The sequence below is a fragment of the Crinia signifera genome, chromosome 6, assembly GCF_055691185.1.
Source record: "Crinia signifera chromosome 6, ASM5569118v1, whole genome shotgun sequence".
Taxonomy (NCBI): Eukaryota; Metazoa; Chordata; class Amphibia; order Anura; family Myobatrachidae; genus Crinia; species Crinia signifera.
In genome coordinates this window covers 158,389,074-158,404,595 of record NC_139222.1, presented here as the reverse complement: position 1 = coordinate 158,404,595, position 15,522 = coordinate 158,389,074, and the positions used below count along the sequence as shown (strand labels likewise).

The 15,522-nt window shown below is 44.7% G+C and overlaps 1 protein-coding gene across 4 annotated transcripts; it reads left to right on the top strand.

Annotated features, from left to right (window-relative positions):
• The first annotated feature begins 614 nt into the window (after window positions 1–614).
• On the top strand, window positions 615–7,387 carry TGIF2 (TGFB induced factor homeobox 2). 4 transcript variants are annotated; one of them, XM_083147777.1, is made up of 3 exons: window positions 615–816; window positions 3,306–3,541; window positions 4,873–7,387. In XM_083147777.1, exons 2-3 carry the CDS (start codon window positions 3,326–3,328, stop codon window positions 5,464–5,466), a joined length of 810 nt encoding a protein of 269 aa, XP_083003903.1. In that variant the 5' UTR covers window positions 615–816; window positions 3,306–3,325; the 3' UTR covers window positions 5,467–7,387. The 4 variants fall into 4 exon arrangements, with proteins under 4 accessions (XP_083003903.1, XP_083003901.1, XP_083003902.1 ...); XM_083147775.1 differs by having other exon boundaries at window positions 617–862; window positions 4,873–7,386; XM_083147776.1 differs by lacking the exon at window positions 615–816 and adding an exon at window positions 1,206–1,344.
• The last annotated feature ends 8,135 nt before the right edge of the window (window positions 7,388–15,522 follow it).

Below are 15,522 nucleotides of genomic sequence, written 5' to 3'. Positions count from 1 at the left end.
GGAGTGTTGCTTCTGACAATTTATATATAAATTTGTGTGTATTTATATATAGTTTCTTATATAGCGCAGCATGTCCTGTTGCACTTTACAATTGGACACACACACACACACACACACACACACACACACACATACATGTACCTTTTGTATGGAAGTGTTTTAAGGCAGTGAAAGTATCCAGTGGAGCGTCAGATCTTTCTTGTGACATTAGACAGATACTACCACCATTTCTTTAATTGTACAACAAAGTTCTTTGTAATCACGTCCGGATTTATATTGAGCACCCTATTTATATAAAGCAGAATAGAGTCATGTATCAGTGCAAGACAGCAGCCTGCGTGCTCAGCCATAAGTACCCGGACTGATAGGTGACATGCACTGTGTGTGTGTGTGTGTATATGTATGTGATTACCCATGTGTGTTGTGTGTGTGGCGGGAATACTCGCAGCTCCTCTCTGGTGCTGAGACAAGGGTGGAACCGGCCACCACAACCACTTACCATAACAATAAGCAGTGGCCAGTACATACGCGGCTAAGGCCATTCACGCCACTAAAATGGTTGTTACTAAAGTTAATTAAATACGAAAAGAAGTTTAATTCACAAGACAACAAGTGACAGAAACCTGACTCTGCCTTTCATCCCCCCCAACCCCGCGGCCAATCAGAGCCCTGCATTCAAACAGCGCCCCTCCCTGTCACAGGCACGGAGAGGGAGGGGGTATATCTGTCACCAACTACTAGAAAGTATCCGTCACCTCCAGCAGCGGCTACACATCGCGACGACAGTAGCAGCGGACTCGCACCTGGGCGGCGCAGGTAACACGGAGCAGCAGAATGATGATGATGATGAGCGAGTTCCCACGTAAGTGTCTGTTGTACTGGCAGCGTGTCCTGTGTCAGCGTGCACCAGCCTCCTGCCTGTTGTGTTCCTACCTCGTTTAAACTCTGCTAATTACAGCCAGCAGGCGCTCATGTGCGCCCCATCCGGCCGCACGATGGTAGCAGTAACCTGTCCCGAAATCTGGGGAACAAAGACCGCACTGCGAGAACTTTTCTGCCCTATAAGTTAGTGCCCTGGTCGCTCTCCCAGGCAGCACGGGCAGCCTGTAACTAGCCAGGGCAGCGGGCTGCTGCGTGGTGTGAGTGGGACCCTGATGGTGTGAGTGGGGCTGGAGTATGAAGTGACAGCTGGAGGGAAATAGAGGGAGGAGGAGGAGGGGGCGCACAGAAGTTCCTGTTTCTCTTTGAAACAAAGAAACACCAGTCAGTCTGTCAGTGAGGAGAAGTTTACTTTGCAGGAGTTCTGTACCACCAGTGCCCCCCTCCCCAGCATGGAAGGGATCAGTGAGTATGAGATGGGTGATGGGGCATAAATGATGACGGGCACTGTTGGGGATGTCCAGACTGCCATGTGCGGGTCTGCCTTTGTCCCCAGCAGCAGCTCCTCATACTGATTGCTGCCTAGTAATAATGCCACAGAGCCCCCCCAGGTGTGGGGCCCGGGCTTCTCTGGATAGTGATGGAACGTCTCCCTGTGTGAGTGTGCGGGGACTGGCTGTGTCAGTTGGGATACTCGGGAGGTTCCATCAATTGTCACCTAAGTTCTCAGCGCGGTGTCTGTAGGAGAACAGCTCTCCTCGTGTCAGGCAGACGTGGGCAAGGTGAGAGCTAATGTAAGAGCTGTGATGTGATGCCATACTGAATTAGTCACAGGGGCTATCCTCTGTCTTCCAACAGGTAATTGGTAATAAGCCCTGTGTCCACATGGCCATGCCCTGTGCACGTACGCAGCGGCAGCCCACCTCCCCCATCCTGCTTCTTCTGGGAGAGGAGGAGGGGGGCGAGGAACATCCATTTGCTCTATTTGGTTGGTGGGAAGGACCTTGCTCTATTCTGCTTGTTTTGGAGGGAGAAGTTGTAGAGGTTTTTTTCCCCCCAAGCATTGTAACAATCACAGTCTGGGGGGTCTTAATCCTTTTGTTTTGTATGGATACAGTTGTAAAGGTTTCCAGTAACCCAAACACATCTATTTGTTGTAATATACCCATTTTGTTTCTCCATTGAAACATTACTATTCTATTTTTGCCTGGTGTTATCCAGGCGTGTAGTGCACAATAACAAATGGGCAATTTTGAAATTGAAGGGGACAAAAACATGTCGGCACGGACGGTGTAATGGTTAGCATTACTGCCTCACAGCACTTAGGTCATGGGTTAAATTCCCATCATGGCCCTAAATGTGCAGAGTTTGTATATTCTCCCTGTGCTTGCGTGGGTTTCCTCTGGATACTCCAATTTCCTCCCACACTCCAAAATGTACTGGTAGGTTAATTGGCTCCCAACAAAAATGAACCCTAGAATGTGTGTGCGGGGACATGTTTTAGGGAATATAGATTGTAAGCTCCACTGGGGCAGGGACTTGTGTGAATGTTTAAATCTTCTCTGTGAAGCACTGCGGAATATGTGTGCTCTATATATATATATAAAAAAAAAAAAAAAAAACTAATAAATGTAACTTAACTTTCCAAACAAAGTTCACTGCCTAAAGTTGATACATCTATCGTAAGTCTCCTTTTATTTTGATGTTGTCAAATGGTCTTTGCTGAGTTTCAGCCACTTGCAAATTGGGGGAGGGAGTGTTGGGAATGGGAAGAGGTGAGAAGAGGAATGTGTTAATAAATACTAGTGAGACAAAAGGTGTGCATGCCTCTTCCTGGGGCAAACAAACAATGTTGATGGCTATCTATAGACTAGAGAGGACCATGCTGTGCTGAATGTGTGTCCCTCACCCAGTAGCTGCAGCCATTATAAACCTATGTTCATGAAGGCATAATCTCTTCACTTTATTCACCAATGATGTCACCGTGGGATAGATGTATGAAGCGGTGATAACAGAGGCGAAGTGAAAGAGTGCCTGGTACTTTATCACCGGCCAATCAGCTCATAACTGTCCCCTTCTCTCTTTTTTTTTTTTTTTTTTTTTTTTTTTTTTAAATTTAAACCCAGTCTGTAATTTAACAATCAGGAGCTGATTGGCCGGTGCTAAAGTACCAGGCACTTTATCACTGCTTCATACATCTAACCCTGAATTCTTAGTAAACAATTGTGTACATTATCTTGATTATTTGTGTAGTTCTCAAAACAGCTTCCATAAAAATCTAAAGGTTTTTACAGTGGTAAATCAAATGCACATAGTGAAATATGGGATTGCAATAAAACTAGTGATGGGTAATGTGATGTTTTACTCATATGCACTTCTTTAGTTCACTTATACACATCCTGACTAATGTGATTTTTATGTCACAGGGCCAGACTTAATAGAGGAAATGGAATCTGTCCCCAAGACTGACAGTGATGTTGGGGAAGATGACAGCAGTGTGGAGTTGGAAGTGCCCGGTGCTAAAAGGAAACGCAGAGGAAATCTCCCCAAAGAGTCTGTGAAAATCCTGCGTGATTGGCTATATGAGCATCGCCACAACGCCTATCCATCCGAGGCAGAGAAAGCTATTTTGTCTGGACAAACTCGCCTCACTGTGCTGCAGGTATGTAGCTAGGAATGTGTGTGCTGGGGTATTCATCATGGTTTTGACTGTTCCTAACAGAATAAAACCAGGGCATCGTTGTTACATCAAGAAATACACATTTGTTTAATTTTTAATAAAATCTATCTATCAGTGCTTATTGAATCCAGTTTGCATGGCACACTGACAGTGCATATTTTCTATATCTCTTTGCTGGAGCACAGGTGTAGTCACAATTTAAAAAGGTTCACAGGTGGTTTTAATGATTTCATTGGTCAGGTGACATGAAGCACATGCACATTATACATACCTCCCAACATGACCCTTCCAGGAGGGACAGAATGCTCTATTCCTGGACTTCCTTTTTAATTTATGATTACCATAAATTTGTTCTTATAAGTTAACGTGTTTAAAACCAGTTATAGCATTCATAATTTAAGAGGGAAGTCCAGAAACGGGGCATTCTTTCCCTTCTGGAATGGGCCATGTTGGAAAGTGTATGGTTATATCTTGTTTTTCTACTGAACAAAAAATCCTAGGTTATTGCGCAGCAACTGGAGACTTAGTTCAGTGGAAAAGTAACCACCTGGGTCCATTCACCCAGGAATCCTTCCCTGGTACCCAGCAGGTTTTTACTGTGTGACGTTCCCAGTGAAGTCTAATAATAATGTTTATATGGCGCCACAAGGGTTCCGCAGCGCCTGCCATTAAATAGATAAACACGAATATAGTGATTTACAGTACAAATGCAAATTAGGACAAGTACATGGCAAACAACAGCTGCAGCTGAGGCAATTATAACCGTGGCAGAGATATACTCTTAAGGTGCCCATACACATTAAAATTATTGCATCTCGGTTTTGCGATATTGTGTACAATAATTGTAATGTGTATGGACACCTTTAGAAAAGCACATGAGGAGAGAGGCCCTGCTCGTTCATTCTCAACCCCCAATTCTGCATCTGTGAACTTATACCATGAATAGTGTGACTAGGATGACCGTGGTCCATTAATTTTGCTGCATCGTGTAAGGCTGGGAACAATTAAAGACAAGTTCAGTTGAGGAAGAAGAGATACAAAGTTTATCATTTTAAATGAACTCCAATGAAGATAGTTAAAATTAATATTTCTTTAGGTCTCCAAAAGTGCCCAGAACACTTTCAGTACACTAAAAATGAACCACAGCATTAAGAGACCACTTCTGGTGCTCAGTTGTATTAAACATGGTCTTAATAGTGTAGACCAATTATGCATATTAATTATAGTATAGGGTGCTACTAGCACAGCATTTGTTGTAGGCCTACAATACTGTTGACTTTGTTCAGATACTAAACTCATTTTCATCTCTGCAGATCTGCAACTGGTTCATTAATGCCCGTCGGCGAATACTGCCTGAAATGCTCCGGAAGGATGGGAAGGATCCCAACCAGTATACAATTTCTCGCAAGGGAAACAAGACGCCAGAGCCCGCTGCACCTGTTATGCATAGGGTGGCTGAGTTCCCCCCTGTTAAGCAGATTGAGCTCCCTTCAATTACACATATGGAACACAATACAATTCCTAGTATGTTGGTTGTTCCCCCTATGGCTTCTGGCATATTGCCTCTGATTTATCCCTTCAGGCACCCAATTCATGCTCTTGCCACAGTCAGTCATGAGCTGGTAATGCAGAAAGTGACACCCACCATGAAGGCTGAAGAAGGTGGCTCCTCAGCAGAGCTGCCCAACAAACGCAGTTTCTTCTCTTCTGAGTTTGGACAAACGCCCTCATCTTCCTCTCCTACTTGCGACGTTGAAGGTGCAAACATCAGCAGATTGCAGATCTTGGCGCATGTGGCTACACAATGCATAGCTGAAATGGAGGCTGAAGAGGCTAGGCGTGAAGCGGCTCGCTGTGCCCTGAATTCCTTACAAACTTCATATTCCATTAAGGAGGAACAATGTTAACCTGACCAAACTGCATTCTGGGTTTTTTGTTTTCTTAACCCCTAAGATTGTTCAAACCATTTCCTGGATTGTGATTGACTTATATTCTTTTATTTTAAGACCTACAATGAAGACCACAAAGGAGAGGCTAAACCAAAATGGAACCTACCATTTTTAACTCGGCAAAGAATGCACAAACCCCCATCTCTGACTTGGGGGCTCTTTGCAAAGAGACAAGGTCATAGGTTTTGTTTTTTATTGACTTCCAGTACTTATGCTGTTTACATTTGGTATCGAATCCCCCAACTGCTTTTATTTTATAGTTGGAATTTATATGATGGCAAATGGGCACCTTGAGACACTATGGGTGGGGTGGCCATATTAACTGAACCCTCTAGCACAGTGTTCTCCCAATATGCTGCTACCCCCCTCTGCACTTTATCGTCACAATGACCAAAGGTCACTCAGCAATAAATAGGAGTATCACTACAGCTGGCTTCTGGAGTAGGTGACTTGCACAGAACAATTCTTCAGCCTTCTCGGACATGCTCAGCATCTTGCATTGCTGCTTGGTGGTTCAAGTGTTTTGTGGGGAGGATTGGCAACTCATTCTCATTAACTGAGCTTCCTTCGTGACACTGTGTTTACTTAAAAAATCTTTTCTGATTTATGTACTTTGAAACTGTGAATGTTTAAATGCTGTTTATATGGTCAAAGAGTCAAGTATTTTTATTGGGTTGTGGCAGGGTTTTTTTTTTTTTTTCTTCCCATCTGACTCTTGTTGTTAATTATTTTTTGTAAGAAATAAAACAGTATTAGTTTGAAATGTATTTTTATACCATGACACTTAGTCATCTAAACTGTATAAGCATGTCTGCATTCAAGAGCATATTCTTTATAACAGGGTTAGATCCATTGAGTATTGTCCTTTAATGTATTATAAATCTGATTGTTCCCCAGTAAAACCACTAGATGGCGTTACATTTACACAAACCTCTAATCTCCTGTGTATTTTTTGCAGCCAGTTTATCTAGGAACCCTTTCACAAGTGTGTGTGTGTGTGTTTCATTCCCCCCTCCTTCTTCCTTTTTTTTTTTTTTTTAATATTGCTGCACATGTAAAAAGCTCGGGCGAAGCAACGTGAAAGGTCATAGACTTTTAAAAACTAAAATTCTAGAAATTACTACAAAGTTGCAGAACTTCTTGCTACTTTTATACTAATGTGTAAAATTATTTAGCTTATTCTGGGTATACACTATGCTGTTATTGTGTACAAAAGAATTTGAGTAGACACTAGTGTGTATACTCATAGGAGCGCTTAAAGTGTTGTGACCTCAATCTGAAGCAGCTGCTTGAATGGGGAGGGTCAGTCCCCAAAAATATATAGAAAAAACAGCACAAAAAGCAGCGCTACCAATTAAAGATGAGTGAATCAGATATCAAAAAGTAACAACAATTTATTAAAAACAATAATTAAAAATACATATATAGCAGCATTAATTATCCCATAGCATATGCATCACAAGTGGGCACAAATGGAGTGTGTGCACATAAACATTTGAAATAATGGCAATAAAAGGTGACCAGATCTCACGTGTCGGTATTCTACCCCGTCCGGGGTGGAGGATTAAAGTCCCGCACTGTCCACACTAGGTAGTCCCATATGAATTGGCGGAGTCCAGAGTAACGGCGATTTGTATTCCTGTGGGCTCACCGAGGGAGTGGCTGTTGTTATATGAGCCTACCTTCAACCTCGCGGCCAGATATCCAGGTAACGTCCAAGTTGGTGATGAATTGAGCCGTGGACTTCCAGGTGTTGTTTGGGAAATATGGTGGTCAGGTAATTGAGCAGGAACCTCCAAAGTGTAGGTTGAGATCTTGGTATCAAGGGGGGGGCCAACGCGTTTCGCTGTCCAAACGTCAGCTTTGCCTTGACAAATTCATCACCAACTTGGACGTTACCTGGATATCTGGCCGCGAGGTTGAAGGTAGGCTCATATAACAACAGCCACTCCCTCGGTGAGCCCACAGGAATACAAATCGCCGTTACTCTGGACTCCGCCAATTCATATGGGACTACCTAGTGTGGACAGTGCGGGACTTTAATCCTCCACCCCGGACGGGGTAGAATACCGACACGTGAGATCTGGTCACCTTTTATTGCCATTATTTCAAATGTTTATGTGCACACACTCCATTTGTGCCCACTTGTGATGCATATGCTATGGGATAATTAATGCTGCTATATATGTATTTTTAATTATTGTTTTTAATAAATTGTTACTTTTTGATATCTGATTCACTCATCTTTAATTGGTAGCGCTGCTTTTTGTGCTGTTTTTACTATGCTGTTATTGGTCTGATCCACGGTTTATCTGCAGATTGTACCAATAGTCGCATAATGTATAGCCACAACTGATCAGCAATGATTGAACGGCTGGGCTTGAGAAATGTTACAGTATGACCTACCGAATCAGATCAGTTAAGCATTGTGATATCTCAGTGTATGGCCACATCATCTGCTTGGTTTAGGCTGTGGGGTAAAATGTTTGACAACGTTTGCCCAGAATTATTATTATTTTTTTTTTTTTTCCTCTACAAATTATCATAGTAAACCTCTACAGAAAACTTATTGACTATTTGCAGCTTCCCCATTGTTAAAAAAATAAATCTATATTATACTGACATTGGGATGGAGATAGGTGTGTGTCTTTTTATATTACATGTGTTTTTTTGCACATGTGGGGTAAGTGTGTAGTATGTGTTTTTCATTTCTCTTACATAGGGCCAGATTCTCTAAGCTGCAAAAGTGATAAAATGGAGAGTGATAAACAGCCAGCCAATCAGCTCCTACCTGCCATGTCACAGACTGTGTTTGAAAAATGTCAGGTAGGAGCTGATTGGCTGGCTGTTTATCACTCTCCATTTTATCACTTTTGAAGCTTAGAGAATCTGGTCCAGAATTATTAAGATATATATTTCTTTTGTCGGGTCATAGGATTTCCAAAACTGAACAGTGGAAAAAATAAAATATATATGTTACTTCTATGTTAGTTGGGCGCCCACTATATAGTTAATACGCTGATACTCCCCACTATCCATGTCGGCATGGAGTTGATTTTATATAGTGTGGTGAGCGCAGCGAGGAGACGTGGAAAACTAAGCAAATAGCTTAGTGGGCGCCCAACTAACATAAAAAATATATATATATATTCCTACAATTTTTGCAGAATTTAGGGATACTCTGAATTACTAATATGCAACAGTTTTATATTTTAACTCATACTTTCATTAATGTAGAAGTTGTAAAAATTCTGTGCAATCCCACCATTCGATATTGTTAAGTTTTAGTTCATTACATGTTTTATGTGCAGGTCTTGCACATGTGTTTTTTATATAAAAATTTTATATATTTTTTTTTTTTCTTGTTACTTTGTAAATTTTAAGTGAAAATCCTTTTTGAGTGTATTCTGAACATATTTTTCCACTTAATTTTAAGCAACTGTTTTAAATATGGTTGGATGAAATGTAGGTACCATGTTGACAAAGCCAGTATTTGCTGTACATAAATTTAAATGAAAAATTTAATTTGACAGACTTAAAAGTGTTTTTTAAATAGAAAATCTGTTTCTTGCCTTCTTTTATTCCCACAAATCCTAAGTGAACTATTTCATACTTTGTAACAGGAAGAACTTTAAAAGCACATCCTGTCTTCTGAATTTATTTTATGTTGGCTGTTTTGAACACTTTGCGCTAAAGCCACTATAGATACCTACACAAACCCACTCAGTTATGGGTTCTGAAGTAAATGGCCTCTCACAACTGATAAGCTGTAGATATATTTTAAAATGCAATGCTTTTTTAGAAGAAAATTCTTGTCTATGTTACAACCTGATTGGGTGTAAATATGCTTGCCATTATTTATTTATTTGGTACTTGTGTACTTTCACAGCTCCCATCGCATGCCATATGTAGTGGCATGCGATGGGATGCGATTTTTAACAGAAATGCATCCAAATGCATTGAAATTAATATCAAACATGTTCAATGGCCCCCAAATGTCATTTTTTAGGCTGTACCACCCCCACTATCAACGCGAACCCGAAGCGTGGCGAGCGCAGCGGTACGCGTCCTACGACCTTGTCATACCCCCACTATCCACGTTGGCGTGGAGTTGAGAATGGAAAGTGTGGCGAGCCACCGTGCCTGAAGCGTGGCGAGCTGAAGCGGGCACCTGTGAAGCCCGCGAGTGAACGCGTATACCTGTGAAGGTATCAGTGTCCCCTCGCGGGGCTCGCTGCGCTCACCACACTTTCTATTCTCAACTCCACGCCGACGTGGATAGTGGGGGTATGAAAAGGTCGTAGGACGCATACCGCCGCCCCTCACGGGCTCGCTGCGCTTGCCATGCTTCGGGTTCGCGTTGATAGTGGGGGTGGTACAGCCTCAAAAATGACATTTGGGGGCCATTGAACATGTTTGATACTAATTTCAATGCATTTGGATGCATTTCTGTTAAAAATCGCATGCGATGCGATCGCATGTGATTTATTTTGCTATGCGATGGACATCGTGGGAGCCGTGATTGTACACAAGTACCATTTATTTATTTAGGTACTTGTTTCCTAGCAGGGCGCCCACTAAGCTATTTGCTTAGTGGGCTATTCTGCGTAGTGAAACCACATCGCATCACATGGCTTTTTGTGCCTTGTGATGTTTGCGATGCGATCTCTGTAGTGAAGTTATTCACTGCACCCTGAGTGAAATCGCATCGCACATCGCGTGAGATGAGGGGTGAGATTTAATAGGATGAGAGATTTGGTAAGAAATCTCCAGTTTTTTAAAGGGGCAATCATTTACACTGCTAAACCAGATTGATTTTGCAGTGTAAATGATTGTAACTTTAAAAAAACTGGAGATTTCTTACCAAATCTCTCACTTTCTGAATTTCTCATCCTATTAAATCTCACCCCTGATCGCAGTAGCTTATATGGTAAAACACCTAAAACAGCACCACTCTCCACGTCACCTTGAAGCGTGGCGAGCGGCGGCGGCGGAACGCGTCCTCCGACATTTTCATACCCCCATTATCCACGTCCGCGTGTAGTTGATGTTATATAGTGTGGCTAGCCACCGAGCCCAGAAGCGTGGCGAGCGCACGCGGATTACTTTACATGTATTCCGCGTGCGCTCGCCACACTTCGGGGTAGCGGCGTGGATAGTGGGGGTGTGAAAAGGTTGGAGGACGCGTTCCACTGCGCTCACCACGCTTTGGGGTGACGTGGAGAGTGGTGGTGTTTTACCATATGACCCTACTGAGATCGCATATCTCAGATCTCACGCCACAAAAAAAGGCCATGCGATGCGATTTCGGTAGAGGGAGCAGGGGGGGCTGGGGACGCTGCGGGGGACACAGGCGGCATAGAGCCGGGCAGGGGGAGCCGGCGGGAGCTGTCAGTGCTAGAAAAAAAAGGCTATACAATGAATGGGCAGCCTGTGATTGGCTGAGCGCTCTCTCAGCCAATTGCTGACTGGCTGAGAGAGCGCTCAGCCAATCACAGGCCGCCCATGCATTGTATGGGCTTTTTTTTATTCAATACTGACAGCTCCCGCCGGCTACCCCTGCCCGGCTCTATGCCGCCTGTGTCCCCCGCAGTGTCCCCAGCCCCCCCTACCGCCTCGCCGCCCCACTAGTAGGTCCCAAGTCGGGTGGTCGGACGTGCAGCAGGTCCGACCACCCGACGCAGATCCGATGCGCACGGGACCGCGCATCGGATCTGAGGGGACATCAAAACTAGCCGATTTTGGTCCGATTTCGGCCAGATCCGACTGATCTGGCTGAAATCTGACCAAAATCGGCTAGTGTATGGGGGCCTTTAGGGACTGAGCTTGTCTGGTTGCAGCACTTCAGGGTATCTCTACTTAACACTTAAGGCCCCCATACATTAGTCTGACTTGTCCTAGGGACAAATCTGACCTGATTTCCCCTGCAGCTCCCCGGGAGGGGGACACACGATTAGGCACTTGATGTGCCAAGTTTTGCATATGATAAATTGCATGGATTTATCATATGCAGTCCCCGGGGAGCTGCAGAAGGAGGGAGCCGTGCGGGGGACATCAGCAGGCGGGGGATGCCGGCTAATAGAGAGCCAGGCAGGGGGAGGCTGTGTAGGGAGCCGGGCAGGAGGAAGCTATTGCGGTGACAGCGGGAGCAGGGCGCCGGGCTGCACATAATCTTATGTGCAGCCCTCACGACTCCGATCCGATGCGCACGGTACTGCGCATCGGATGTGACGGGATGTCTACAAGTGCGTTTTGGGCCAATTTCACGCCCCGATTCTTCCGAATCGGGTGAAAATCGTGCCCAAAACACATAGTGTATGGGGGCCTATAGATTCACATTTTTCTCTGTATGTTTATAGAGAAATCTCCTATCTTTTTACTTTTGGGACACCCTCTTAGCACTAGTAATTACTTTCACATACCTTTTTAATATTCTATGACACCTTATACTATGTGACACTTGTGGTTAGGGAAGCCAATCCCGGGGCATTTTTTCAATCCCGGGATTGAAAAATGCTCAATCCCAGGATTTCCGGGATTGGCTTCCCTAATTTGAAAAAAACGCCCTGGCCACCCTGCACATTCACAGTACTTACATTTGCGGGTGCTGGGTGGGTGGGCGAGCGTGCAGATATTGCTGGGAGCCAGGTGAGCTGCAGGTATGTCTGCTAGCCGGGTTGCTGGGAGCCGTGTATGTCCGGAGGTCGGGTAGCTAGGCAGGGGGGCGGACGGGTGGTCGGGAAGCTGGGTGGGCGGTCGGGTAGCTGGGCAGGCGGTCGGGTAGCTTGGATGAGTAGCTGGGCGTGCACTGTGCTGGACTGATAAGGTGTTTTGAGCCGGGTTGCTGGGCGGCTGTGTGGCCTGCGCAGCGTGACAGCTGACCTCATCACGCTGCGCAGGCCGCACGCCGGGTATGGGAGAAGCCGGGCAGGGTCTGAGCGAGTGCTCAGACGCTTTCCGGAATTAGACTGCGCATGCGCAGTCTAATCCCAAAATCCTGGGATTGGAATCCCGGCATTTTGGGGGCCAAATCCCGGGATCCCGCCGATCCCGGGATTGGCCACCCTACTTGTGGTATAGTTTATGTAATGCCCCGGGTAGGGGCACTTTGGCTGGACTGGTCTGGGGCTGACCTGCGTTCCAGATGTGAACCCCAGAGTGTTAGGGTGTTTCGCTACGATCGCCACCTATTCTATTCTCCCTCTATGGGGATTGTGAAACCCCACGAGGGAGAATAGCCAGTGGCTGTCTGGCCCCCGTGTGTCGGGGTTTTGACTGTCGGGATCCCGACATCGGGTAAATGACTGTCCACCCCCCAAAATAATCATTAAGGTGTAGGGGAAATGTTGCCCAAATGAATGATAGTATCCACCAGTGGTTGGTGATCACCCATCCCGATGTCCCTGCACAGTACCTCTCTCACCCACAATATCAGTGTACATTATTCCACCCCCCTTGCCATGTCCATGCATGCATCTCTTCCTCTTTTTATCCCTGTAGAGCTTGACAACTCCACAGTAGCCAGTACTGTGCCCCACTGGTCCCAGTACCCAACAATGGTTGGTGCTCCTGATGTCCAGGTCCCTCAAGTGCCTTCACTGTCATCTCACACCAGTGCCATGTGCAGCAGTTATTTTACTACTAGGCCACCAATCACTGTGAAACATATCTACCCATACTGTACTTATAGAGTGCTCAAAGTGTGCCAGTATATGCTGGCCTAGTATACCAGAATTTGAAACATAGATTTTGGGTTATTTTTCGTTCCCTGAATCTCGATCCCCCGCTTCCACTGCGTCTCCCCCAACCTGGCTGAACAGACACCTGGGAGGTATACATGAGTAGCCAGTACCTGTCTACCTACTTCTGTGTGGAATGGCCCTGATCTGAACTGAGATGTCTCTGACATAAATTCAAATACAACTCTAGTAAAAGGTTCAAATTTTTTTTTTACAATTTTTGTAAATTAACAGTGCTATCAGAAATCCTGTCACATCAGGACGTCGGAAAGTCGGTAATGTCAAACAAGTAGCGTATTGGTCGTTCCTGAACTTCTTGACCAAGGCATGCTAGAATATCAGGATTTGTTCAAAGCACCTCTAGTCAAAAAGTTTATTATGTATAAAAAATTAAAGTAAATTGTGCTTACCTGTCACTCCCAGGTTCAGTTATGTGGTGGGAACATACAGAAGGAGAGTCTCTCATACAGCACCGGGAATCTCCAGAATGCCCCCACTGGTGATCGCCGGCGGAGAGGTGCTTCATCTGACTGGGACGCGAGAGCGTCTCAAACGCGTGCATGTCTCAGTCACTCGGCAACGGGGAGCGGAAACCCTGCCCTTCTCTACTTCGGGGGGGGGGGGGGTAGAAGGGAAGTGGCGGAGATCTCCATTGGAACGGGTCATGCGAGCATCTCGTGCACACGAGCTGAACAAGTCCTGCTCCATCTGTAGCTGTGGTTCTAATTGTCCATACCTTTTATGGTTGGCAGCCACCAGCACTGGTTTAGCCTATCATATATAATAATAATAAATAATTTGTTTTGGTCATGGACCCCCAACCTGAGGCACCCTTGCAAACATCCTGAGGCACCCCAAGGTGCCTAGGCACACGGTTTTGTAACCAATGGGTTAAGTCAATTTAATGATGATGGCGCTTACATTTAACATGATGGCGCTTACAAGTAAAGGGTTGTCAGTCAGCTCTTAACCCACAACTGCACACCTTGTGGGTTATTCTAGTTCACTCGCAAAGGCACAATCACTCTCTAATGGACAAAACCATGTGCACTGCAGGTGGGGCTGATGGAACGTGTGCAGAGAGAGTTAGATTTGGGTGGGGTTTGTACTTCACACTGATATCTAAATTGCAGTGTAAAAAATAAAGCAGCCAGTATTTACCCTGTACAGAAAAGATAAAACACCCAAATCTAACACTCTCTGCACATGTTACATCAACCCCACCTGCAGTGCATATAGTTTTGTCCATTAGAGAGTGATTGTGCCTTTGCGAGTGAACCAGAACAACCCTCCTTGTCAGAACCCTAGATGTGAAATCTCCAGACTTGGTTAGCGTGTGCTTTATGCTGCAGCTGATGGGGCAGGAGTATACCTGCATGTCTAATGGGCTAGGTAGCTGCACCTGATGATGTGTTGTTAGAGACACAGGATCGAAGCAGAAAGCAGGTAACTGGAGGAGGTGGTAAGGAAGAAACGTCCACCCTGGCACAACAGAGCTTATTCAAATGTCTGCACACTTTTTGTTATGTATGCTTTTAGAACAAACTGCAGTGTTTTGCATTTATATGGTCACAGTTAAGTCCAGGCTCGCTACTGCAGTAGGGAGAGTCTACCTCATTATCTGCAGCATTGATATTCCTGAAAGCTGAATCCATGCTTGTGCACCCTTTCAAGTCAATGGGAAGCAGTGACTTTACAACAGCATTAGTGTGAGTGATATACAGTACCTAGCAGGGGCGTGTTTACATGATGTCTTTGTACAGCACTATGTTAGAGAAAGATAAGTCCTACATTTCTCTGTGCAAAATAACAATGAATATATATTTTTTACTTATGGTCCAATCTAACATTATCCCAAATCAGCCTACTTCATCTGATTTACCTTATATCTATGCACATTACCTCGTGTAATTTCTCACAAATATATTTCTCTTTAAGTTACAATAAGGAATGACTTATCCTCTTCCAATTTTACTCCCCGTGCTGCGGTTGAAATGGCAATCTATAAATGTTCTGCAGACACAACTTAGCATTAATCGCACAGGCGTTAGCGGGAACCCTGTCGACCTAAACATATCTAATGACTTGTCAAACTAATGACCTGTCGACCTAGAAACATGTCAACCTTTTCCCATGTCGACCAAACGATTGTCGACCATCATGCTGTAGACCAAATGATCCCAGCCCGTTAGCGACTACCTTAGTCGTCTGTACATGCAGTTCAATCCTGACTATATCGTAAATGACATCATGCTCCTGGATGTGGCCACTGAAC